General features: G+C 41.7%; 1 protein-coding gene across 1 annotated transcript in view; it reads left to right on the plus strand.

Annotated features, from left to right (window-relative positions):
* The first annotated feature begins 1,142 nt into the window (after positions 1-1,142).
* SUSD1 (sushi domain containing 1) overlaps positions 1,143-26,776 on the plus strand; it is a 65,193-nt gene continuing 39,559 nt past the window's right edge. Inside the window, exons 1-8 of the mRNA XM_006088097.3 lie at positions 1,143-1,230; positions 2,277-2,390; positions 4,023-4,178; positions 9,369-9,521; positions 10,405-10,584; positions 19,267-19,446; positions 25,467-25,564; positions 26,179-26,365. Of these exons, the coding sequence (XP_006088159.1) occupies positions 1,143-1,230; positions 2,277-2,390; positions 4,023-4,178; positions 9,369-9,521; positions 10,405-10,584; positions 19,267-19,446; positions 25,467-25,564; positions 26,179-26,365 (1,156 nt within the window). The remainder of the gene's footprint in view (positions 1,231-2,276; positions 2,391-4,022; positions 4,179-9,368; positions 9,522-10,404; positions 10,585-19,266; positions 19,447-25,466; positions 25,565-26,178; positions 26,366-26,776) is intronic.

Here is a 26,776-nt window from a genome sequence, read left to right on the forward strand (position 1 = left end):
TCTTTCCTCCCAGGGTCCACACCTTCCTAGTCCTTGTTGTCATTTTGTGGGGATGGGGTTGAGAGTGTATTAAATCTGTGGTATTTAACTGGAAGTCTTTCATTTGTAATTTTAAAAAATGTTTTATGGCCCAGCAGGTGTGGCTCAGTAGTTGAGTGTCAACCTATGAACGAGGAGGTCATGGTTCGATTCCCAGGTTGTGGGCTTGGGGGCATGATTCCCAGTAGGGGGCGTGCCCGAGGCAGCTGATCAATGATTTTCTGTCATCATTGATGTTTCTCTCTCTCCCTCTCCCCCTTCCTCTCTCTGAAATCAATAAAAACATATTTTAAAGAAATGTTTTATGTATTTTGTTATAAGCTCTTTCTGATTCCTAAGTTTGTGCATGCTCTTTTTTACTCCCTCCCCAGTCTTACTTGAGTTTTGACTACTTTACTGGTCTTTATGATGCACTGACTTTTTGGGAAAGATTTTTTTTTAAATGAATTTGAATATATTTTCTAATTTTTAACATCTTTTTTTATTTTCACTAAATCCTAACCGTCCCCCCATAAACCTCTATTTTGTTTTTTCATCTTTTTTAAGCTTCCTGCATTAAAATTCTAGGGTGTGTGTTTTCCCTGACTGTCTGCTTTGCTTTCTCTCTTTTAAAGCATAAAGACATGTAAAACTCAAATTTTCTAGAGTAGACAACTTTTTATATCTGGTAGTAAACATTTCAGTTTTTATATCCTCTTTGTCCCAAGAATTATTTGGGAGAGCGTTCTGTAGTTGCAAGTAGGATTTCTTATGGGGACGCTAATCTTATGTTTTATTTTGGAGTTTTATGATATTATTACATGGTAGTCAGATAGTAGGACTTCTACAATTTCTACCTTTGACAGATTTGTTGTATTTTTCTTTATGGTCTGGATCTGATAAATTTTTTAAAAAATTCCATGGTTAATTTGGTATTAGTAATAAGTGGTGGTTTGTCTCTTGTTTCTGTGTTATCTTTTGTTTAAAAAAAAAAAAAAAAAAAGCAAGCAAGCATGGTTAAGAGTATTGAGAAATCTCCCTGTCTCAGTTGGTTTCCTGCCTGGAGCGGCCCGGCCCGAGGGCTAAGTCTTTATTACCAGGGGAGTAATGGGGCCAAGACCGAGATGAAATTCCATGCGCAAGGTCTCCTTACAGGGCCACTCCTGAAATTACAGACACTGATTGTGCAACACGATAGCTCAGCAGCTTCGGGTAGAAATTCTTGTTTTATCTTGGGCCATGTATCACCATCTGATAGATTTGGATGTTTCAGGAGTTTTAGCCCCAAACAGTTTTGCTGCTTATCTAAGTAACTGGGATCTGGTCATCCTGCTGGGACCCTGCTGTTATCTCACTGGCATTGTAAACACATTCACTTTTTCCCTGAAAGGAAAATGGATAGGGTAATAGAGAAGGTTTTCTACCCCCCATTTGCTGTTTGAAGTATAGCAAGCAGGACGATAGGTTCCTCTTTTCAGTTGGTCAATAAAAATAGAATGTTTACACTGTATAAATAAAGACATATGGGCAAATGACGTCATCATTTCATAATTCCAAGCTGGGAAGACAGAGCTGGAACAGAGTATAATGACAAATTAACGTGGTTGATGGGAGAATATACAGGTGTTAGGGAAACACAGAGGAAGATACATTTAATTTGCTTCAAGAATGAGGGAATGGGGAAGATGTCAGGGAGAATATGAGGTTTAAGTTGGGTCTTGAAATAGGAATAGGTGCTAGGCTGGACAGAGATGGAGGAATAGGCATTTTTTTTTTTTGTATATATGTGTACAAATGATGAGAAAGAATCATTGATCGGTTGCCTCTTGCATGCCCCACACTGGGGATCGAGCCCGCAACCCCGGATGTGCCCCAACCTCCTGGTTTACAGGTCGATGCTCAACCGCTGAGCCAAGCCAGCTGGGTGGGATAGGCATTCTAACAGAAGTAGGAGTGGATAGCATGTATGGGAAAGACAAGTCGGTCTTCTCCCCAGAGAATACCGTGTATGTTTTGGGTTTGGGAAGGGTGAAGTTGGAGGAGCTAGCCTAGAGTCAGGCCGTTAAGAGCCTTGATTGCCAGGTAGAGGAATTTGCACTTTACTCTGTGGGCAATGAGTAGGGAAGGGGTCAGTTCCTTTTTAATTTTGGTATTTAAATTTTGGTTCTCTGTCATAAATGTTTACTACCCAAAATATGATTCGTCTAGAGGAGATGATTGAATTTTTATTTTTCTGAAATATACAATCTGTGATTCAGGTTTAGACATCTGTGCCACGTGCCACGAACATGCCACCTGCAAGGAAAGAGCCGGGAAGAAGATGTGTATTTGCAAATATGGATTTGTGGGCAATGGGAGGACTCAGTGTATTGGTAAGTTCTGAATCCTGTGTTAAGTTGAAAAGTTGAAGGAACCAAGAAATAAGATTCTCTAGTGTTAAAGAGTTGATGTCCTTGGGAGGAAAACATTGCTATTTTTTTTTTCACTGTTTTTGGTACAAGAAATTTTGTCCATTATAATAACTCTTTGTTTTAGTGTTTGGATATATCCTGTCTCTAGGGTTTCCAAGGAAGTATCCCTCATGTTAGAGGTCATTGAACTTGAATTTCTCAAACTCTCCGGCCTACTACATATTTGAAATGTGTTTCAGGTCTTGAATTTAACTTAGTAACTTAAGTCAATGTTGAGTTTTCTTAATTTCTCTGGTTGTTTTGATATAAAACTACTTATATTAGTATCATGAGAAAAAACAAAACACAATTGCCTATTAGACTTTTTGGCTAATTGATGAAAGACTGTTGCTTTGAGTCTTATGTCAAGCAGAATCCTTCCTCCATATTGTGCGTGGTTATGACCTTTTGGAGTCCTGGGTGACTTAAAAGAACATAAAGACCTTTAAGCCAGAAGCACTTGAGATTATTTTTTTGCCTCGTGTTATCTACCATGCCATGAGAGTGAGACAACGGCCAGGTTCAAGTCCAATTCAGAGAGAGGCAGCGTTTCACAGCAACTTACAATAGTGAGTGCTACTATAATCACAGTTTCCTCCCAGCAATCTTGCTACATGCAGTAAAAACATTGATAGTTTTGCCTTGAGGTTGTGGACCGACAGTGTACACAACTTTGTTGTGATATCTTTGTATTTTTTTTTCTCCCTAAAGTTCAAAAAGTCATGTTCTACTTCACAGATACGAGCTTTCACAATTACATTGCTTATTTATTTATTTATTTGTTTGTTTGTTTGTTTTACCTATTGTCTATGGCTGCTTTCAGGCTCCAAAAGCATGGCCGAACGTGGTAACCAGGGGCCTGTGACTGGCCCTTTACAGCAAGTTTGCCGACTCCTGGGCCTGAGGGCAGACGGGAGGGAGGGTTACTTTCATTTTGCATTGATGTAAAATTATTGAATTCAAAATGCTCAGGGCAGCTTCTGTGGACTCATCAAGCATCCCACACTCCAGCTCCGCCTCACTGGGCAACGAATACCATTCATATGGGTCGCTGACCATTCGCAGGAGCTGCTCCTGCCACAACAGTAGCCCTGCTCCCGGGTGAGGCTAAAGCGCTCATACCTTTGTGTTTCCTGGTAACTCAGAAGTAACAGTTTTTCCAGTTAATCACTGCACGTAAAATCGTCCCCCTCTGGCTTTCATGAAGAAAGCAAGAAGAATGGCTCAGCTGGGAACCTGGGATTCTGCTGGATATATTTCCCCAGGACTAAGACAAGATCTTTTAAAGTGTAAAAAAGAACCCCCTCCTCCCAATCTTCAAATAAGACGGATTTCAGGATGAGGATGTTGGCTTTCTCTCGTGGTTTCATACATACCTGGCGCGTGACTCCGAGGGGCCCACGTCCTATAGTCGGAGGAGCACAGTGCCAGGGAAAGAGGCTGGGGAATATGTCCCAGAATATTGAGTCCCGAGTCCACAGCACAGGACAGGGGGGTGTTGAACATGGTATGGACGGATGGCCTTTCCTGGATGTTGTCTCAATGTATCAACAGATAAAAACGAGTGCCAGTTTGGGGCCGCTGTGGTCTGTGGGAACCACACATCTTGCCACAACACGCTCGGAGGCTTTTATTGCATCTGCCTAGAAGGATATCGAGCCACAAACAACAACAAGACATTCATTCCCAACGACGGCACCTTTTGCACAGGTACTCAGAAGGGGGCTGTGGCGATGGCAACTGGGTGGTGGCAGGACAGTGTCCAGGATTTGGCGAAGGGAGAGGCAGGGCCAGGACTGGTGTGATTTAAGGGAGGGACTCTCCTGTAAGAAAATTTGTTTTTGTTTTGTTAATCCTCACCTGAGGATATTTTTTTCCATTGATTTTTAGAGAGAGTGGAAGGGAGGGAGGAATATATATAGAGAGAGATTGATTGGTTGCTTCCCGCATGCGGCCCAAGTGGGGCCAGGGATTGAACCTGCAGCCCAGGTACGTGACCTTGACTGGGAATCAAACCTGAGACCCTTCAATGTGCAGGCTGACCACCGAGCAATACCAGACAGGGCATAGGAGTGAGATTTGGACATGGCCTGAGTATTAGTTCATATTAGAGAATTATTGTTAATTTTATTAGATGGGATAACGGTGGCATTTAGGATAATATTCTTATTTGGGGAGACACATGCTGAACTATCTGGGATATTATTATGAAGTATCTCGTGTTATTAGATCTGTAAGGTACTTTAAATGTAAATAATTGTTCATTTTGGGGGGTGTGGGTCTATGGGAGTTCAGTGTAATCTTCCTTTTACTTTTTAAAATATATTTTTATTAATTTCACAGAAAAAGGGAGATGGAGAGAGAGATAGAAGCATCAATGATGAGAGAGAATCATTGATTGGATGCCTCCTGCACACCCCACATTGGGGATCAAGACTGCAACCCAGGCATGTGCCTTGACTGGGAATTGAACCGTGACTTCTTGGTTCATAGGTTGTTGCTCAACCACTGAGCCATGTCTCCGGGCAGTAATGTTCCTTTTCTTTTTCTGTGTGTTTGAACATTTTCATAATAAATAACAAGAAGGGGCCCTCAGAGATGGTGTGTCATCTGCAGGTGCCTGTAACCCCAGACGGGCTGTTTGTTCTTGGGGTGACTCTGGCATGTACCAGCTTGTGCACATTGTCCCCTAAGGTCCCAGGGGCTGGGCACTGTGATGCTGGCTCCCGGGAGGTCAGAGTGCTGCTCCTATTAGAGCTGTGGACCCACCTCCCACAGGAATAAGTGAGGAGTGAAACTTTTGGAACCTCCGTAGCTTAGGGGTCAGTTTTCTGGGCATATGTTAGTCGAATACAATGGGGCGGGCAAAACGCTCCTAATTTTCAGTGGCCCCTGTATTATCTGACCTCTGCTTACATCCTGCCATGATCGTATAGCTCTTTGGTTTTCTTAGAAAATCTTTGAATAGTAATGAAGAGAAAAGGCAGGAAGAGACTGCTGATTCTAAGATGGGTTTGTACAGACCTAATGACTGCTTAAAAGCTTTATTATTTAAAGGTTTCCAGGGAAAAGAAAGGGAGAGGAGAACATGGCTTCTTACTCACCAAGAACCACAGGTTCTGATGCTCTGATGCATTCTCCCTCTTGACCTGTACTGAGGTAAAGATCCCTCCAAGGGTCCATTTGATCTATTCTTAACACAAATAGCACATTCCTTCAGAAAAGACATCTAATAATATCCTGTTGTTTTAGGTAGCAAATTCCCTGCCACATGATTGCAGAAGCCCAGTGTTGCAGGATTTAATTAGGTGTGTTTAAAAAAATTAGGTACCAATTGCCCTAGCCGGATTGGCTCAGTAGATAGAGCATTGGCCTGCAGACTGAAAGGTCCCGGGTTCGATTCTGGTGAAGGGCACATGCCCGGGTTTGGGCTCGATCCCCAGTGTGGGGCATGCAGGAGGCAGCCGATCAGTAGTTCTCTCTCATCATTGATGTTTCTCTCTCTCTCTCCCTCTCCCTTCTTTGAAATCAATAAAAATATATATTTTTAAAAAATGGTCTCTGGAGCCAGATATCTGGCTTCCCGCTACTTACAGTAAGTCCAATTATTCAACTTCAGGTGCTTCATCTGTAAAATGGGGGTAACAATAGCATCTGCCTCACCAGGTTATTTTGAAGACTAAATAAGACGGAAGTAATCAGTAATAAATAATGAGAGTTTAGAACAATGCGTGGTATGTGTAAGATGACATGCAGGAATAGTTATTAACAGTCATAATGATTATTTTTTAATATGTCTTTATTGACTTCAGAGAGAGGGAGAGAGAGAGAAACATCAGTGATGAGAGAGAATCATTGATCGGCTGTCTCCTGCATGCTCCCTTCTGGGGCTCAAGCTCACAACCTGGGCATATGCCCTGACTGGGAATCAAACCATGACCTCCTGGTTCATGGGTCAATGCTTAACCACTGAGCCACACCAGCTGGGCATAATGATTATTGTTATGAGGTTGTTGAATGACTGTACACAAAGCAAACTGACTAATGACTGCAGTGACTTGTATTTGGCGCTGATCAGTACCGAGGAACTCCAAGTATTTTCCATACCACGACTGCTTAGCCACATTTTTCCTCTGTAGTTATTTGTACTGTTTATTTTTAGAACTCAACTAAAAAAATAAAAAAGACGACCATTGATTCCCACTATCTGTTGAGGAGTCTAGAGCAGGTGGACAGACTGGAAAATGATTTCTGTGACAACGCTATACATATATACTGTACAAATTCCTCCATGGGATAAAAAAAAACCTTGATAAGCTAAAATGATGGATCAAATCTAGAAACATATGTTGTATTCTGCAGTGTTGAAATCATCTCTAAAGTTTGTCCTAGATTGAGATTGAACTTATTTTACTACACTTTATTTTTAAAAAATGTTCTTATTGATCTTAGAGAGGGAAAAGAAGGGAGAGGGAAAGAGAGAGAAACATTAATGTGAGAGAGAAACATCGATCGATTGCCTTCCGTATGCACCTCATCCGGGGACCACACCAAAACCTGGCATATGCCCTAACTGGGAATCAAACTGGCGACCTTTTGGTGCACGGATGACACTCAACCAACTGAGGCCAGGGCTATTTTATGGTATTTTTATTTTGGGAATCCTTTCTTAACCATTGCCAAAAGTATCATGATTTTATTATCAACAATTATTGAACCCTAAGTTTTACTTCTTTCATTTCTCAGTACTCCTTGTTGTGTTTTATTCTGTCTTTCTCTTTCTTGACATTGTTTATTCTGATGTTTTTTTGCTGGCTCCAGTATTTTCTTAAAATCTTTTCCAGAAAAGAAATGTCAGTGCTGATACCTGGTATCACTCATGGTCTGAAAGGTCATTCCTTTGTTTAAATACAGCATGATGTTTTGCTCCATTTTTCTTAGAACTCTGTAACATTACTCCTTTGCTATCGAGCATTTAGTGTTTCAGACAAGAAGTCCTAGGTCAGATGGGCTCCCTTTTCCCTATATATTACTGTTCCGTTCCCTCGGGGGGTTATACATTCTTCCCTTATTCTATGAAATTCAGAATTACTTTCATTTTTTTAACATTCAGACCTGTCAGTTGTAAAAGCTATTTGGATTTGAATACACAAACTGAGGATTTTTAAAATTATTAATTCTTATACATTTACTCCATTCTCTTTTGCAATTCCTCTTAAATGAATACTGATGGTTGCCAAGTGGAATGGGGTGGGAGGGGAGATGGTAAACAGGAATGCAGAATAGTATAAAAAGTATAATCTAAAAAATTAAATGGATATTAAGTATTTTAGATTCATCTTCATGTTTGTTTTTTTGTTCTGTACTCTGTCTCACATAATTTATTTTTCTATGTGTTTTTGGAGAATTTCTCAAGTTGGAATTTGCACATTTATTTTTCAGCATTGACTGAGAGATTATTCAATGCCTCCATTGATTGAGTTTTTATTTTTGGCATTCATATTTTGTTTTTAATTTTCAAAACCTCATTGTTTTTTATTGACACAGTTTCTTCTTAATCTTGTTTGGACTTCTGCATCTCTTAATTATCTATTACTACATAATTCTAGTCTCCTGACTCCCAAATTTAGTGGCTTAAAACAGCAATTTATTATTTCTCACAATTCCATGGCTAGGTAGTTTTATCACTTGTGTAGATACATTCAGCTGGTGGCTGGCCTGGGCTGGTAGGTAAGAGAAGGCCTCTCACACGTCTAGGGCCTTCGTGCTGATGGTCAGTTCTCCTCTGTGTGGCCCTCTCTTCATATGGTGTCTCATCCTAGGGCCTCTCTGAGTGGCTCCAAGTATAACAGCCTGGATTTCCTAACAGCATGGCCACTGGATTCTAAGAGAGAAAGAGAAAGCTGCCAGATGTCTCACCAAAACCTGGCATATGCCCTAACTGGGAATCAAACTGGCGACCTTTTGGTGCACGATGACACTCAACCAACTGAGGCCAGGGCTATTTTATGGTATTTTTATTTTGGGAATCCTTTTGAGATTATTTTCTTCCTTCTTTTATGCAATTATGCTGTTCATAGTTTTTTGGGGGAAAAATGTATTTCTGTCAAAATTACTGTATGTTTTTCTTATCCCTGTACTTGCTACTTCTCATAATCCTTAGTCAGGGGGACTTTGCCAAGAAGCCTGGCTTACCCTTCCCGAAGCCTGTTTTAAGGCCCCATTATCTTGGTAAAATTACTGAGATCTTTCTGAAGTATCCCCTTACTATCTTATCTGTCTTGGTATCCGATGTTCATTTTTGAAAGCATTTTTCACTCTTGTCTAAATTGTTCTGTATTTGGAGTTCTTTAGGTATTTTTAGTATGAGATTAAGGTCATTCTTATTTTATAGTAACTGAATTTTTAAATCCTCACCTGAGGATATGTTTTTATTGATTTGAGAGAGAGGAAGGAAGAGAGAGAAAGAGAGAAACACCTATGTGAGAAACATCGATGGGTTGCCTCCCCTACTTGCCCTGACCAGGAATCAAACACACCACCTTTTGATGTACAGGAGGACGCTCCAACCAACGGAGCCACCCAGCCAGGGCTGACATTTATTCACATGCTCTTTTTTTGTTCATTTGATTTGGTGTCAGAAAATTGGTGATGGCTGTTGGTTTTTACAAAGCCCCAGAACAAGGTCACAAGTACTTCTGAGCACCTCTTAGTGAAGGATATCTTGAGAAGACCCCTTAAAAAGTAAAATAAAATTCATGATACTATTGCACACAAATGAGTCCATTTGTAAGCATAGACTGAGAATGTGAGAAATGGTTGTCACAATGTCATCCCCCCCCCCTCATTTTTTCTTTTCTCTGTTTTTCTCTCCCTCTTCTCTTTGGGATGGGTCTCAAGACATAGATGAGTGTGAGGTGTCCGGCCTGTGTGGGCCAGGAGGACGGTGTGTGAACACTCATGGGAGCTTCGAATGCTACTGTATGGATGGATACTTGCCAGAGAGTGGCCCCGAGCCTTTCCACCCGACCAGAGATGCCACGTCATGCACAGGTGGGTTTCTGCTGAAGAATGCAAGATCGGAAAGTGCGTTCGTTCCTGTTGGTGGTGACTTTCTGCAGCCCTCACCTCTGTCTGTGGGTCTCTGTTGGGGAGGTAGGTGGAGATTATTAGTTCCTTTGCACATTTATACAACCTATGAAATAAGCAAGTAACAACCTAATCAAGGTAGAAGGGGCTATGTTAAAAAGCTAAAATTAGGAAACTTTGGGGATTTGTAGCAGTTACTAGATATTTTGATGGTAACCATTACGTTAGCTTGTAAAACACGGCTGATCTGGTAGGGACCAGCATCTCAAAAGTGACCCTGAAAATGATAAAGGCATATATATCATAAGGTGTTTTGCAATTTAAAATTTTCACTTCATTGGACTAGGATTCTCTTTATTTTTATTTTTTTAATATATTTTATTGATTAATTCGTTCCGCTTTGTGCAGGTATAGATGCTATTCCCTTTGGCGGGTCAAAAGATTGAAGAGAGATAATCATTGGAAACATGCACTGGGGATGTGCCCGCAACCAAGGTACATGCCCTTGACCGGAATCGAACCCGGAACCCTTCAGTCCCCAGGCCGACGCTCTATCCACTGAGCCAAACCGATCAGGGCAAGGATTCTCTTTAGTTAGTATGAGTTAATGAAGGTTGATTGCCAAATTCGTTCCGCTTTGTGCAGGTATAGATGCTATTCCCTATGGCGGGTCAGAAGATTGAAGAGAGATAATCATTGGAAACGTGCCCAAAAGTCATGTGGAAATGAACCAGCCTATTTAACCTGAGGCTGGGGTCTGTGTGTGTAGGGAGGGGGAATGGGGTAGAGGTAGAGATGACTTTTGAAAATTCACATAATAATGCATTTGACATTAATTCATTTGCAGAAATAGACTGTGGCACTCCTCCTGAGGTCCCAGATGCCTATATTATAGGAAATTATACCTCTGGGCCTGGCAGCCAGGTTCGTTATGCTTGCAAAGAAGGGTTTTTCAGTGGCCCGGAAGATATAGTTTCAAGCTGCACAGCCTTGGGCACATGGGAGTCCCCCAAATTAAATTGCCAAGGTGAGTTTTCAAAAGGTTCAGGTTCACGGCTTACACCATGTTGAGATTTTCATAGTTCTCTCTTAAATTTCTCCTTGGGGTGGTGAATGAATTGAATAAACCCAATAATTCCTTTTTTTCCCCTAATAGGTTTTCAGTTAATTCTCTTTGATTTTCCAGGAATAGTATCCTCTTTCATCTGCAAATAATGATAATTCCTTCTTTATTTTTCAACTTTTAAAAAAGTTATGTTTCTCGTGGGTTTGTCAGTCAAGGGCACATACCTCGATCCCTGGCCCAGGTTGGGTGCAAATGGAAGGCAACTAATTGATGTTGTGTCTCTCTCACATCGATGTTTCTCTCTCTCCATCTCTCTTCCCTCCCCTCCATTATCTCTAAAAATAAAAATAAAAATAAATCAATGGATGAGGATTAAAAAAAAAATGTTAACAAGTGGTAATTTGCACTGGGGGTGGGTGGGTCCTGGATGATTTTTATATCTTATGTACTTTCTGTATTGAAGGAATTTGTAACATATAACAAAGCCCAGTTTTCATTGAATTTATTGCATAACTAAGTAACCTCAGTGACATGCTTGGCTGAGTTAATCCTTTTGCTACTCTGATTTGTGATTTCAGGCTCTAAACACATTTTAATAGTTAATTATCATCCTGGGGGTAAGAAATTCTAAAAGTATATTTTAGCTCTAACATCTTTCAATAAATCAATTAAAATGCAGAACTTAGATTAAAATGTGTCATAATGCATTTCAAAGAACTCCCTAAGGATTTATACAGGAAACCCCATCTGAAACAATTTGTATTACTTTGAAAATTGGATTTCCATCTGGATTATTGGACTGAGGATACAGAAGCTTAGAGCGTGCTTGTTATATTCCTCTGAGAACTGTTATTTAGAAGATCTTCACTTCTTTCCCTCCTCTAATAACTGCTCTCTGCCTGCTGACACCCTCCTCCGCCTCCCCCCTGTCACCACATGGCGGAGGCTTCTCAGAGCTGTGCCTACCCCTCTCTAAGCCCACCCCTTCTTACTTATCTTCAGTCTGCGTGGGGCCTCCAGTATCTGGGCCATGTGCCAGCCAGCACTGTATTTTTAGCTCAGAGTTATAAAGCCACAGGAATTGGGAATTCCACTAAGAACACAAGCTGACTGTGAACTTGGGTGCTGCGGAGGAGCAGGTACTTGTGAAGGGAGCAGCTGTGATTACAGATGGCAGCGTTTGTGTCCCAGAACAGGCTTCCCCGACAGAGAAGGTACAGTTGGTGGACCTGTTGTTCATGTTCTTCCGGGTTCCTGTGTCCCCCGGTGGCAGTGCTGCCTTGGCAGGGGGGCCTGTGACATGGGTCCCCCATCCCAGCGGGCCTCAGAGCTGGAAGTGAGGATGACAGGCCCTTGTGGTCCCCTCTTCTTTTTTAAAAAAAAAACATATTTTTATTTATTTTAGAGAGGAAGGAAGAGGAAGAGAGAGATGGAAACACAATGATGAGAGAGAGTCATCGATCGACTGCCTCCTGAATGCCCCCTACTGGGGATTGAGCCTGCAACCCTGGCATGTGCCCTAACTGGGAATCAAACCGCGACCTCCTGGTTCATAGGTTGACACTCAGCCACTGAGCCACACCGGCTGGGCTGTGGTCTCCTCTTCTGACGTAGGTAGGACTTGATGGAAATATGTGGCTGAGAGGATAGTATTTCTACCTTGCACTCCCTACATTTTGTTATAGTTACTACTTTTTTAATTTTCAGAAAAGATGCAAGTTGTGGGTGGCAGCTTAAAGAATGTAGGTTTCTTAAAAAAAAATCAACCAAGCCAGGAGCAAGGTGAGGGAATCACTTGGACCATGTTATCAACAACAAAATGGAGTTTGGGTCTCATGTTATATGGGATAGATCCTGTGACTGAGAAAGTCCGGAGTCTGGGAGGAGAGAAGACAGCTACGCCACCGTGATAGCCAGGTGCACACCTAAATTTATGTGAGGAGAATAGGCAAAGACTAAGTCAGTTCCAGTGGGGGCATGGGTGGTTCCAGGGAGGCAGGGGTGTTGGGGCTCTTCCCTTTGAGGTGTTTGCTTCCTGTGTAAGAGCCCATTGAGGAAGGGTGGTTTGCAGTGTGGGCACACAGTGAGAGGGGACATCTGTCATCCACATGTGCCCCCTATCTTATGGGCCACATCTTCCTTTCGAGCTGGGAATTCTTACTGAACAGTCCTTTTAAGAATCCACTTTGAGGCTTGCCCACTCCAGCCCATTCCCCAGGAATGCACCTCTTGAAACATAAATTGAATGATCTTCTCTCCTTGCTTAAAACTCTTCTAAAAACATGGGAATGGCCACTTTATTTAGAATAAAATCCAAGCTCCTATCTATGGCCTCAGAACCCAACAGGGGTTTGGCCTTTTGTCTTTTCTGCAGTTACATCTCCTGTCACCCTTTCCCAGCCAACATGCCGGACTCTGACTAGCTTCAGGGCCTTTGCACATGCTCCTCCTCTACTTGACATACCAACCTCCTTACATTTCTTAATTGTAGTAAAATACATGTAATATAAAACTTGAACCATTTGTAAGTGTACAATTCAGTGGCATTCTATGATGTCAGTGGTTACTTCTCCACTTTCGTTTCTGATTTTATTTATTTGGGCCCTCTCTCTTTGTTTCTTGATGAGTCTGGCTAATGGTTCAATTTTGCTTATCCTTTCAAAGAACCAGCTTTTGGTTTCATTGCTTTTTTGTATTGTTTTTTTAGTCTCTATGTTATTTATTTCTGCTCTAATCCTTATTGTCTCCTTCCTTCTACTTTGGGCTTTTCTTATTGTTCTCTTTCTAGTTTTCTAAGTTGTAGGGTTAAATAGTTTATTGTTGCTTTTTCTTGTTTTTTGAGGTATGCCTGTAGTGCTCTGAACTTCCCTCTCAAGACTGCTTTTGCTGTGTTCCAGAGATTTGGGGTTGTTGTGTGTTCATTTTCATTTGTTTCCAGGAAGTTTTTTATTTCTTTCTTGATCTCATTAGTAACCTATTCATTGTTCAATAAACATGCTATTTAGCCTCCAGTTTTTTAATGTTTTGGGTGTTTTTACTGTATTTGATTTCTAATTGCATTCCACTGTGATCTGAGAAGATGCTTGATATGATTTCAGTCTTTTTGAACTTGTAGAGACTTGTTTTGTGTCCTAACATGTGGTCTATCTTTGTGAATGATCCATGTGCACTTGAGAAGACTGTATATTCTGCTTTTTTGGGTGAAATGTTCTATAAATGTCAATTAAACCTTCTGATCCAGTGTGTCCTTTAGAGTCACTGTTTCCTTGTTTGTGGATGCATCCTGAATCCCCCTCAAAAGGTGGCGCAGACAAAGGCAGATACTGTGGTATTGACTCTTGCACTGCAGCCCCAGTTTATCCTGTGGCAGTTCAATTCCTGTCAAGGGCACGAACCTCAGTTGAAGGCTTGATCCCTGGCCCCATTTGGGGCACAGGTTGGGGCATGTGCGGGAGGCAACCAATCGATGTGTCTCTCTCATCAGTGTTTCTCTTCTTCTGTCTTCATCCCCCTCCTTACCACTCTGTCTACAAGTCAATGGAAAAAATATTCTTGGGTGAGGATTAACAAAAATAAAATAAATTTCAAGATCCTTCTGAAACTTCCTATCATAAAGTGGGAAGGTCAACAATTCTTCAGCTTTCACTTTACCTAATATATTGGTTTTTGATTCAAATAGTCTATTTACAACTGGAACATTAAAATGAAGAATTTTAGTGATTTTTTTTAAAAAAAAAGAAGGTTCATATGCAGCTCACAGTATCAAACCCCATTGTTACTTCTACAGAAGCAAGATCCTTACAAGAGATGTGCTCATAAACTCTTTTTTTCTCTTTCTAGCACCCATGTTTTTACCTATGATAACCTCCTCTGCAGTTTCTGAAGGGTTTAGATTCTAGCTATTTCCATACTAGATACTATTTGTTGACAATGAATGTTATGTGTAATGGGAATTGTTTGGGAATTACACATAACATTTATTGTCAACAAATAGTATCTAGTATGGAAATAGCTTTTGTTTTTCTCCAAATGAGCTTTGTTCGTGGAAGACTTTAGAATACAGAGTACATCAAAAAATATTTTTTTCTTTCACAGCCTAAGGCAAATGGTTTTTTTCTTTCACAGCCTAAGTAGCTTAGTGTCAGCAGTTAATGAGCTCATTAGCTTAGTGTCAGCAGTTAATAAGCTACTCTGGAGGATCTGCTTTGTGGCATACTGAAACCCTCCCATTTCCCTTTGATGGTTATGATAACATTTGCTAAGTTCAAGTTGCCACAGATCGAGACATTAGATGTCAGCCCCCAACATCGATGATATATGTAATTTAGTGCCCAAGTGATCCCAGAATGAGGGTCAAACTACATTTGGCCAAATTTGGAACATGCCATAAAATGCATGAAACTGTGTCATAAAGTTACACTTTGACCCATTCTTTCGCATATTTTTTACATATAAATATCACAGAGATTAATGTTCATAATATTAATTACTCACATGAATACAGGAGATACTGAAAAATATTGGATATAGACACAGCCCACAAAGAGCTTACCATTAAGAGGAGAAGAGAAAATTTTTACAAATGAAATAAATGAAGAAAGTATAGGGTATAAGTGCTGAATTATCGGATCCAGGGGATGAATATAGATCCTCGTGTAATTGGCCTGTCACCCTTACAACCTACCACATTATACTAATTTCCAGGTGTTACATAAAGCTTCTGATTTGAGAAGGTTAGAGACTTCCTTCTATTATTGCTGGGCAAAGAAGACAACTGACTTTAATGGGATTTTCTTCAGTTTTCATCCTTGTTTCTGTTCCTTTGCCAAAGCTTTCCATCTAGTAGTTTATTCGTCAGGGATGGTTGTGTGTGTTTTTTTTAGTCAAGATCAGTATGTGGAATTGGTCTATCATTCATTTCCCCAGCAGTTGGCGAAATGCCTGCCTCAATTTATAGACCTTATCGGTCTCTTTTTCCTTTCCTTTCTCAGCTTGGTCTTTATTGGTCTCTAAAGCAGTCTTGGTTAAAGCCTTTTATTACTCTGTGTGCTCTGTCATCAGCCACCTTATTGCGCTGACTACGTGATAAGCAGCAGGCACTGTGGGTGATGTTGGTGATACAGTGAGTCATTGATTAGATGCCAGATTTCCTTCTGGAATATCTTCTCGGGTAGAGTAGTAAAGCTAGCCATGTGGGTAAACATTTTCACCTTCGAGATATGAAATAAAGTTACAATATAAATGTGATCCTTCAAACCGGCACAGCACATCCCCTCTTCCCCACCCCAGGGAGACCTGTTTTGAAGTCAGTCATTTGAATAAAATCACAGATAATAGGATAGTAAGATATATTCCCAGCCATGTTCATAATTAGTGGACTGTATTCCTGATGCAGTTCCAAACGTTGCTTAATAATATAATTAGCCAGACAAACGTGTGCTTTAATGAACATATATGCAGCACAAGATTTGTGCTGCTTATTATTTTCTTTCCTTTGGATAGAAACTGTTTTTTATTATTATTTTATTGTTATTCTTTTTGTTAAACCTCATCCGAGGATATTTTTTCCATTGATTTTACAGAGAGTGGAAAGGGGGTGGGGGAGAGAGAAGCATCCATGTGAGAGAGACACATTGATTGGTTGCCTTCTGCACCTGACTGGGGCCAAGGATTGAACCTGCAACCCAGGTACATGCCCTTAACTGGGAATCGAGCCTGTGACCCTTCGGTGCATAGGCTGGTGCTCTAATCGCTGAACCACAACTGCAGGGCTCAAAACTCTATTTAAGTGATGTATTTCCTTGTGAGGGTGAGAGCTCTGGGGTTTTCATGTAGAACTATATTTTCATTACCTATTGCAGTCTCATTGGATTGATTTTTGATTATTTCTTAATAGGAGCCACCTGCTTTCTCATATCTTTTGTTCTGAGTAGAAGTGGCAGTGTCTGCCATCTCTCTTAAGGGGGGTGGGGAGTTTGACAATATCTGTGGCAGGGTTATGTTCCAGGTCAAACACAGGCCACACCCCATACTATGGGGTTAAACATCAGTACCAAGAAAGCTTCAGGGGGTCACACAACTGCAGAGGAAGTCTATTTCCAGCAGCTCTTTTGCTCTGGGAGAATTCTTAGAGACAAGATTGGGCAGAGGGAGTTGTCACAGACTGATTCAAATATTCCTTCATGCAGCCGTTTTTCCCCGAGGTATCAGCTCACCTGCAAGATTAGTCCCAGTCAGGGCCTAGAGTGGGCCCCTTCACTGTGAGGCTGCCCAGATTGAATGGATCTGGACTTTGGGGTCACGCAAACCTTGGTTTGGACACGGCTCTATCTTTTATTAGGGGTGTGGCTTTTGACTGTGACCTAAGCTGTTAGGATCTCTATTTTCATATCTATAAACTACATGAAAAAAATAAAAACCACATCTACCTTGCAGGGTTTTCTGTGAGGAATAAGTAAGATAGTATGTATCTAATAAACTACCCGTGTTCAGTAGGATTTCATGAATGCTATTTATTTATTTGTTTATTTATTTGTTTGTTTGTTTGTTTGTTTTTGTTACTTCCCACCCAAGGATATATTTTTCTATTGATTTTTAGAGGGAGTGGAAGGGAAGGGGAGAGACAGACAGAGAGAGAAACATTGATATGAAAGAGACACATCGATTGGTTGCCTCCTGCATGTGCCCTGACCAGGGCCAGGGATTGAGCCTGCAACCTAGTACATGCCCTTTACTGAAATCGAACCAGGGATCCTTCAGTCCATGGGCTGGCGCTCTAGCCACTGAACCAAAATCATAGATTGGCTGCCTCCTACAAGTCCCCCACTGGGGATCGAGCCCACAACCCGGCATTGAACCTGGGACCTTTCAGTTCGCAGGCCGACACTCTATCCACTAAGCCAAACTGGCTAGGGCTTACCTTCTGCACTCTTACCCCTTTAGTATCTGTGCTTCTCCCCTAATCCAACTATCTGTCACTGAGTTCCCTCCCAAACATCTCCAATGTGCTGTTTAGAATTCCAGCTTCAAGGCCAATAAACCTGCATAAACCTATACCCTCAATGTCTTCACTGATGCTCCACCTATTTCCTGGTGTAACTGAACCCTGGCTTAAACTAGAAGATGTTTTAGATGTCAACAATGACTGGGCAGTCTTATGAAACATTAACTACCTGTTCTGTTGGTTGCTCATTTACACACAAATATACTCATGTCTTGGAATGTTTTGGGCCAATAAGTGTCTAAAGGCTTGATGCTGGGAAAACATGATGAGGGCCAGGAGGTCTTGTGTTTGGTAAACACCTATGAAAAGGACACAGACCTCTGTGAGCAGACATGGGACTTGAGAGGTAGACAGGGTTGGAGGGTTTGTGAAATGACCACCTCATTCTGGTGCCATAACCGCTGATGATTTGATTTGAATCTGCACTGACCAGAGACTAACTCTTTTTTAAAAAACCTCAGAGCCAGGTGACTGGACAGGTGGGTTGAGCTGTTGTATTAAGGGTTTTGAGATCACACCAATGACAAAAGGTGAGCGAGGCTTCCCTCAAGGAAATAACTCTGGGGTTCTGCATCCATATGAGATGGAGAAGAGTGAATTCCATTAAATCCACCAATTCTGTGTCAGAAGCTCATTTGAGAGTAGCCACCTATTTCTAAGGCTAAGAATAGTTGATGAGGAGTTGGAAACAGATCATATCTTTTTCTCTATTTTGAATGCTTTATCTCAACGAATGGACTGATGTTTTAAAAACCTAGATATTAGGAGTGCTTAATTTTCTTGTCTTTCTACAGATGGGGAGAAAACTAAAAATCAGAATGAATGCCAAATGTCATATTTTTCTTTCTGCATTTAGGTATAGCTAGGACTATTGGTTACCTTTGTAATTATTATGACCATTTTATTTTGTATTTTATATTTATTATGTTTTCTTGAATAAAAGTGTATCTATGAGCTCCTCACTACAACATGAGAAATGTAGCATGTTTTATTTCTTCCCTTCCCCTCCCTGCTCAGATTTTGTTCAAATAATTTGGAATTTCATTTTCAAATTATTAATTTTTTTACATTGTTAGCTTTGAATTTTTTTTTTTTCAGAAAAGATACACATGGATTTTTTTTTTCTAATTGTAGATGATCTAAACATGACTTTCTTTTACTCTTATGTTAAGTAGCATTTGGCTGGGTCTAAAATGGTAATGTTCTTTTCCTATAAATATTTTCCCTATTAATTTGCTTAAAAAAGTTCAGAGATTTTATATATATATCATTAAATATTCATTTGGCAACAAGACTCCTACAATTGCATTATTGTCTACTCAGGAGCTAATGATTTGAAGGTGCATGGCAAAAGGTACCAGAAAGTCTTGATATTTAAAAGAACCCTGAGATGGATTATTTCATTGACCAAGGAAGTCTTTATAATATAAATAATCTTATCATTGGGATTTTTTTGATGTATGTGAGTTTGTAAATTTCTGTACTTCTGAACAATCTTACTTTGTATACCTGCAATTGGACCAGTGTTTTCTCTTTTCCCATGAGTGGCCTCTATCATTGCTAAATGTTTATTTCCACAATATGAATTATGGGGGTAGAACTCGGGGTCATGACGAGTGCTGTGCTGCCTCCCCTTGCAGAGATCAGCTGCGGCCACCCTCCGGAAGTGCAGCATGCGTCCCTGGTGGGGAATCACAGCTCCAGCCTGGGCAGTGTGGCTCACTACGCCTGTCAAGACGGCTTCGAGAGCCGTGGGGGCAAGATCACTTCCGTGTGCACAGAGAAAGGCACCTGGAGAGAAAGTACTTTGACATGCACAGGTATAGATTTTATTCCCCGGGGCTCCTGTTTGCTAGAAGCGAATGGCCAGCAGGAGCAAGGGACCTAAAGCTGTTCGATTGCTGCCTCACTCTGTGTACTGCGTGCGCCTGGCTATGCCCTTTACCTGGGTGGGCACCTGGCTTTAAGTTTGTCAGCTAAATCCTGAAAATTTAGAGGGTGGATTGGGATAGAAAATTTTATGCTGCCGTCTTTTGAAGCTCATGTTAAATCACAGTGACTCCTGTCTCCTCGGCTTGGCTGGCTGAGGAATTTTTCTCTATGAACCATTTTCTCAGGGGGCCTAACTTAGCCCATGTTGACAGCTTTTCAGAGAGAGGTGATGTAATGAAAAATAGGTGTTTAATGTTTATTTGTGATAAAATACTTACAACATAAAATTTACCATCTTACCCATTTTTCAAGTATTTTCACATTGTTGTGCAACTTATCTCCAGAACTTTTTCATCTTCCAAAACTGAAACTCTGTGCCCATGAAACAATAACTCCCCACTGCCCCTCCCCACAGACCCTGGCACCACCATTCTACTTCCTGTTTCTATGAGTTTGACTAATTTAGTTACCTCATATAAGCAAGACCATGTAACATTTGCCCTTCTGTGACTGGCTTATTTCCCTTAGCATGATGTCCTCCAGGTTCATCCATGTTGTCAGAAGTGGTGAGATTGCCTTCTTTTTTGAAAGCTGAATAATATTCCACTTGTGTATCTATTATGTTGTATTTATCCATTCATTCACTGATGGACAACTTGTGTTGCTTGCACCTCTTGGCTATGATGAATAATGCTGCTATGCACATAGGTGTGCAAATACCTCTTTGAGATCCTTCTTTCAATTCTTTTGGATATATATACCTCCAAATAGAATTCCTGGTGAATAGGAGTTTTGAGACTTCAATTCAGATCCTAGCAGTGCCACCTATGAAGCTGTGTGCCATCTGGTAAGGCATCATTTGCTCTAACCCTGAGTTTCCTCACCTCTAAAAGTGGGAAAATAAAGTCTGCTCTCCCTGCTCCAAAGGGTTATTGAGAGGGAATCAAATGAGATTATCTACGGGGAGCAGTTTGAAAAGTTTAAAGCACAGTGCACGTGTCAGGTCTTTACTGAAACTATTCGCCTTGCTGAATGAGAAATGTGTGCTTCCACATGCTTTATTTCCCACTGGTGCCTCCAAGAAACAAGGTGGGAAAAGGCATTGATTCTTACCATTTGTGATGGTTGGTCTGGGGGTGTGACAAATGGTTGAATGACTCTGGGCATGTATTTCTTTTTTTAAAAAAATATTTTATTGATATTTTTACAGAGAGGAAGGGAGAGGGATAGAGAGTTAGAAACATCGATGAGAGAGAAACATCGATCAGCTGCCTCCTGCACACTCCCTACTGGAGATGTGCCCACAACCAAGGTACATGCCCTTGACCGGAATCTCACCTGGGACCCTTGAGTCCGCAGGCTGACGCTCTAGCCACTGAGCCAAACCGGTTAGGGCAGAGCATGTATTTCTAAATGTTGACTTTCTTAGCTCCAAAGGCAAAGCGCGGAAGAGTGGAAATCTCAAGATAGTTTTCATCTGGTCTCTGTTTGACTTGCAGCAGAATTATGGTAGAATGTCTTGAGTCTTGCCAATCAAAATTTTCCATAGGAAAGTCTAGCCAGAGAAAGCAAAATGTGACCTGCTGGTGATTATTTGTCCATAGAGCAATAGTTCATAACCAGTTTGAGGATACAAATTTGATGAAATCCATCAATTCAATAGATATCTATGTAGCATACCCTATGTAGGAGGTACTTTGCTGGATGCTGCCTCTTTGGAATTTACAGGGCAATTGGGTAAACAGACTTTTCTCCAAAGAGTTGCACATACACATGTACATACAATGTTTTACAGATTCGAGGTGTTGTGGGCCTCTAGAAGTCCTGGTGTAGATGGAGAACTCAGCTCCGCTGCTGAGGCCCTGTCTGTGGCATGCAGTTCCACATTCAGTCATCTCTACACAAACACAAGAGGACGTAGGCTAGAGACTGCAACCATAGAAACAACAGAGGGCCGGCGTGGATAATAACCCAGAGATCTCTAGAGAGGGCTCCCTGACTTGCCCAACCTGCACAGAAAAGCAGACAAGCCTGTACCTAACAACAAGGACTCCAGGTTTCCAGTCTTAATGGTCATTCCAACCTATTATAGCATTTTCCACGGCACCTCTAAGAGTTATTCGGAGAAAGTGAGGCAGCTGCCTCATGAGGTGCAGAATTCAACATCTGGGGACGCGTTCCTAGCCCAGAGCTATCTACGGGAGTCCCTTGGTAAGAGAGCGGGGGCATGGCTTCTGGACCCAGCCATTTGCTTTATTGCTCAAGCTGCTCTGCCTCCACCATTCAGAATGCAAGGGGGGGTGGGGGGGTACAAGGATTAGTCACTGCATGAAAAACCAGTGGGTCTGCATGGGGCATAGTAAGCTATTAATTAGCCGATGCTTGTAGGCACTTTGAAGAACAAACATGTTATGTAACTGCTAATTTTAATTACATCCTCAGCCTGCCACCTTTCACAGAGTCTGTGGCTCCAGCTGCAGCTGTTTCCATGGGGTTAGTCAAGCTTTGATTTAAAGAGAGAAAAGGCATTCTCCCTGAGAGCTGTTATCTTTCTGTGAGGAGGCCTCTAGCTCTCAATCAAGATTGGCAACTAAATTCAATTTCCGCAGATAAAGGGGGCCATTTGCATGCTGATCAATTCATAGTGCCCTGCACTTGATCACGGGGTGGGTAGGTGAGAGAGGCGTCTGGAAATGTAGTGAGAGAAGCTGGTTACCCTGGCTCTTGCTCAGCTGCCCCCCCTTCTTTTTCCTTTTCCTTGTTTTTCACCCATTTCTTTATACCTTCCCTTCCGACCCAGCTCCCTCTGTATATTTGGTGTTTGCCTTCCTCAGTCTTCACTTTAAAAAAAATTTTTTTAAAATTAATTTCAGAGCGGAAGGGAGAGGGAGAGATAGAAACATCAATGATGACTGGAAATGTAGTGAGAGAAGCTGGTTACCCTGGCTCTTGCTCAGCTGCCCCCCCTTCTTTTTCCTTTTCCTTGTTTTTCACCCATTTCTTTATACCTTCCCTTCCGACCCAGCTCCCTCTGTATATTTGGTGTTTGCCTTCCTCAGTCTTCACTTTAAAAAAAATTTTTTTAAAATTAATTTCAGAGCGGAAGGGAGAGGGAGAGATAGAAACATCAATGATGAAAGAGAATCATCTATTGGCTGCCTCCTGCATGCCCCCCACTGGGGATCGAGCCTACAACCCCCGCATGTGCCCTGACCAGGAATTGAACCATGACCTCCTGGGTCATAGGTCGATGCTCAATCATTGAGCCACTTTTGGGTTTTTCCCCCATCGTCTACTTTTCTGCCTCTGACTGCCCTCTTCCTCTGTTCTCTGTTTTCATTCCATTTCCAGCTCTTTTTACACTGAATGTTTCGTTCCAAATTGGGGGGAAGAATCTATCTTCATTTTACCCCGGTTGTTTTCAGTTTAAAATCTTTTTGGAGCTCTCTGACTCTGCATTAGTAGCATGCATCTGTCCATGTTTCTAATGGAGTGTGAACTCGAGCAGGGTGGTGGACTTTTTTTTTTAAAGGCTGGTTTGGACTGGAAACTCCAGACAGCTGAGAATTAGGTAACTGCTTTAGTGTCTGGAAAAACCCCAGGTGGAGGCTTGATGTTCAGTGAGTTGGTTTCCCTCAAGATCAAAGAGGTTGATTCATTCTTGATAAGCCTATCCTGCCTTTCATTCTGCACAGGTCATTTGGCTTTTTATGTTTAGAGTGTGGGTTAATAATTATAAGGTTGATGCTCACTCCTTCCAGGCTCTCAGAGGGGTAATAATATCTCTATTGGAACACAGACTGTTTATCTGCTGGGATCCTTTCTGAGCCCCCTAACCTGACTCTGGCTGCGACTCACACTGCCTCCAGGCCTCCTGGTAGCTTCTGTTCCTTATTTTGTTTTGTTTTTTTGTCCACCTTCCTCTTCAACTCAATGATGCTCACTTGAAGTTCTACATGTTTCTGATGGAAAAGCATAGTCATCCAGGATAAATGGCTCATTTATGTAAATAGCCACAGGGCTGGGTTTGTTTGAACATGTGCATAACGTTTAGACCATCCAGCATTCTACCCATCATTGACTGCATACCAACTTACCCACCCAGACCTCTGCTAGAGGCCTCACTGCTTGAGTTCGTTTTGTCCCCAGAAAAACCCTGTGAGATTCAGTATGTTATTTTCATTTCGTAGATGAGGAATCTGAGACTCATGAGAGTTAAACAGCTTTCACAGGACCATTCAGCAAATGGCAGAGTTAGGATTTGAACTCAGGTCCATTAGCCTCGAAAGCCCATGATCTCCCTCCTATGCCAGTGTTTTCCAAGCTTGAATTTTTTGTATGCCACCCTGACAATGTTTGCTATAACAAAAGTATTATTTGTTTAATAGTTTTCTTAAAACCATTTATATTTAAAACTTAAAATTATAATTTAAATTTGTTGATCAAGGACATTTTGTAATATATTTGATATCATGAGTGTGTTATTTTTTCTAATACACACAAAAATTAATACAAAGCGATCATTGATTTAAGTACAACCAAAAATCATCCTAAAGTATATACATGCATTTTAGGAAATCACTACTCTAAGCCATGTTAGTTCTGCTTATTTTCTGACTCTAAAGATTAAAAAGAAGAAGAAGAAAGGAAACATAGCAGAACTCTCATCATTTAATTTATTCAAATATGCACTTATTCAAAGTAGTCACCTTGGGAAGCCATATCCTGATTTTGATGCTGCTGCTATGAACAAAATCTGTTTTATAATCCATTTGGGAATTGCCTTTGGAGTGGTGTATGAGTAATATTAGGAGATCAGTCATCTTACTTTTTAAAAAATATGTTTTTATTGATTTCAGAGAAAGGAAGGGAGAGAAAGAGAGGGATAGAAACATCAATGAGAGAGAGAATCATTGATCGGCTGCCTCCTGCACACCCTCCACTGGGGATGGAGCCCACAACCCTGGCATGTGCCCTGACCAGGAATAAAATCATGTCCTCCTGGTTCATGGGTTGATGCTCAACCACTGAGCCACACTGGTGGACTAATTTTTATTTTTTTAAATATAGACAAAAGTATGTCATCTACTGATAGAGATAGTTTTACTTATCTGCAGGGGGTTTGATTTTAAATAGGTAAAAAGCTATGCCCTCTTCCCATCTGAACAACTTCCTAGGTAGTAACTGGGGCCATTGGAAACTGTGTTACCTCAGGGAACCAAGACCCTGATACGGTTTCCCACGTTGCCAAATTCATTACAGGAAATTCATGCAGAATATTTAAAAGAAGCAGAACAACTCAAAGGAATCGATGGCTTCCTGATAGGTCAGGGTTAAATAGCGTCAGTTCAAGGAGTCCCAGAAGTATCCAGGGACCTGGTGAGAATTCATGGAGTTTACCCCAACCTGCTCCTTAGGGACAGTCCTGAGTGGTGATGCATGTCATTCCCCTCTGGGGAGCGGCAGTGGCCTGGAAATAAGTGTGCTCCATCAGCCGGTGGCATGAGGAGCCAGAACCAGATCTTACCTGTGCAGCTGCAGGGGAGAGGCCGGGCGCAGCTCTGGGCCTCTTTCCACCCCACACGAGTAGAATGCCAGTGGCATCCAGTGGCCTGTTGGATCGACCACAGGTTGGAATTCTTACCCATACTCACCCAAGCAGAAATCTTTCCTTTTCCTCCAAGTCAGGTCATGGGCCAGGATCATTCATGATGAAGATAAATGGGGTGACAGGCCTAGGGTAGCTTGACTTGCCTGATTCGGTTTCTAAATCAGAGCTTGAATGGTGGGCAGCAGATACTAGCTGGACAGATAAACGAAGTCATGCTCTCCAACATGGTCGCTGTTAGGATTTTTCCAAAACCCACCGATGCATTTTGTGAGGGGACTATCTCTTTTTCTGTTTTAGAGATAATTATAGAAATTAACGATGTGTCAGTGTTTAATGACACCTGTGTGAGGTGGCAGATACACCCGGGAAGAATGAACTCCAGGATCGTATATGTGGTAAGCAAAGTGATGGCCTTTTTCCTTCCCGTGCAGGAATGGGAATCCAGGGGGACACAAGGCAGTGGGCTTGCTTCCGGAAGAACCTCTCAATCTAATTGCTCTCCAATCCCATCATCCTTTAAAAACGGGAACAGTTTTTTTTAAAGATATCTGGATTATTTTACTTTTATATTTTGTGTTTAATATATTTGTCATTGGACAGGGTGTATGTGTGGGGATGTATTTATATTTGGTATCAAAGCTTGTTTCCAAGCACTCGTACGTCACTCCCCCAGCATCAGCCTAGAAGTGGCTGCTGCCTCTGTGACAGGTTGCAGGAAGCGGGTTTCAAGCTGTGACTCTCGGTTGATCGCCGGTCATCTGTGTGTGGGGTGGCACTTAGAGGGACTCCTCATTTTATATCACTTCTTAGGGCCTATTGGTTACTGGGCTGATCAGACTTCATCATCAGATACCTGATAGCAGAGGTTTACCTAATTGTCCCCTCTCCCCAAGGGGAGCAGTGCAGTGTAAAGGGAACAGTAGGAGAAAAGGATCCAGCACCATCAAATCTCTCTTGGTCGTTTTAACTGGAGTCATGGTGGGTTCTCTTGTCTTTGCCCCTCGCAAAGGTGCATGTGAAAGGACACCGGGCAGACTCGATAGAATCAGTTCATGAGGAGAGAGTCAACCTGACCGCAGACAGCAGGACCCCACAAGTGTGCCTAGACCTGTACCAAGGCACCAACTACACCGTGACCATCTCCACTGCCCCTCCCAAACGCTCCATGCCAGCCATCATCAGGTTCCAGACAGCAGGTAGGTAGAAATGAAGTCTCATTTCCTCCCAGAAAATGCGAAACACAGGATGTAGGGGAAATATGCTTCAGAATCAACTGGGCAGGAGAGTTCAGAGTTGCTTTCTGAGATCCGTAGCCAGAAGAATGTCCAGCAGGAGGGATTCCTATACTAGTGATGCCAAGTGCAATGTATTGTGTCTCAGCTGGGCGTCTGGTTGAAGTGGGAGGTGATAAGAAGGCATTTAAAAGAGGACAGCATGAGGTGATGACGCAGTCAGTTCTCAATTACCCAAGGCAATAGAGGGTGGCCACATGGCTCTTTGGAAATGACAAAAGTCATTTCCGACTCTTGTCTATGAGAGGATGAGCCAGGGACACTGATCCAATGGCTTTCATATTAAATGGGAACTGACCCAGGACTGATCGGGGC

The sequence above is a fragment of the Myotis lucifugus genome, unplaced genomic scaffold, assembly GCF_000147115.1.
Source record: "Myotis lucifugus unplaced genomic scaffold, Myoluc2.0 scaffold_43, whole genome shotgun sequence".
Taxonomy (NCBI): Eukaryota; Metazoa; Chordata; class Mammalia; order Chiroptera; family Vespertilionidae; genus Myotis; species Myotis lucifugus.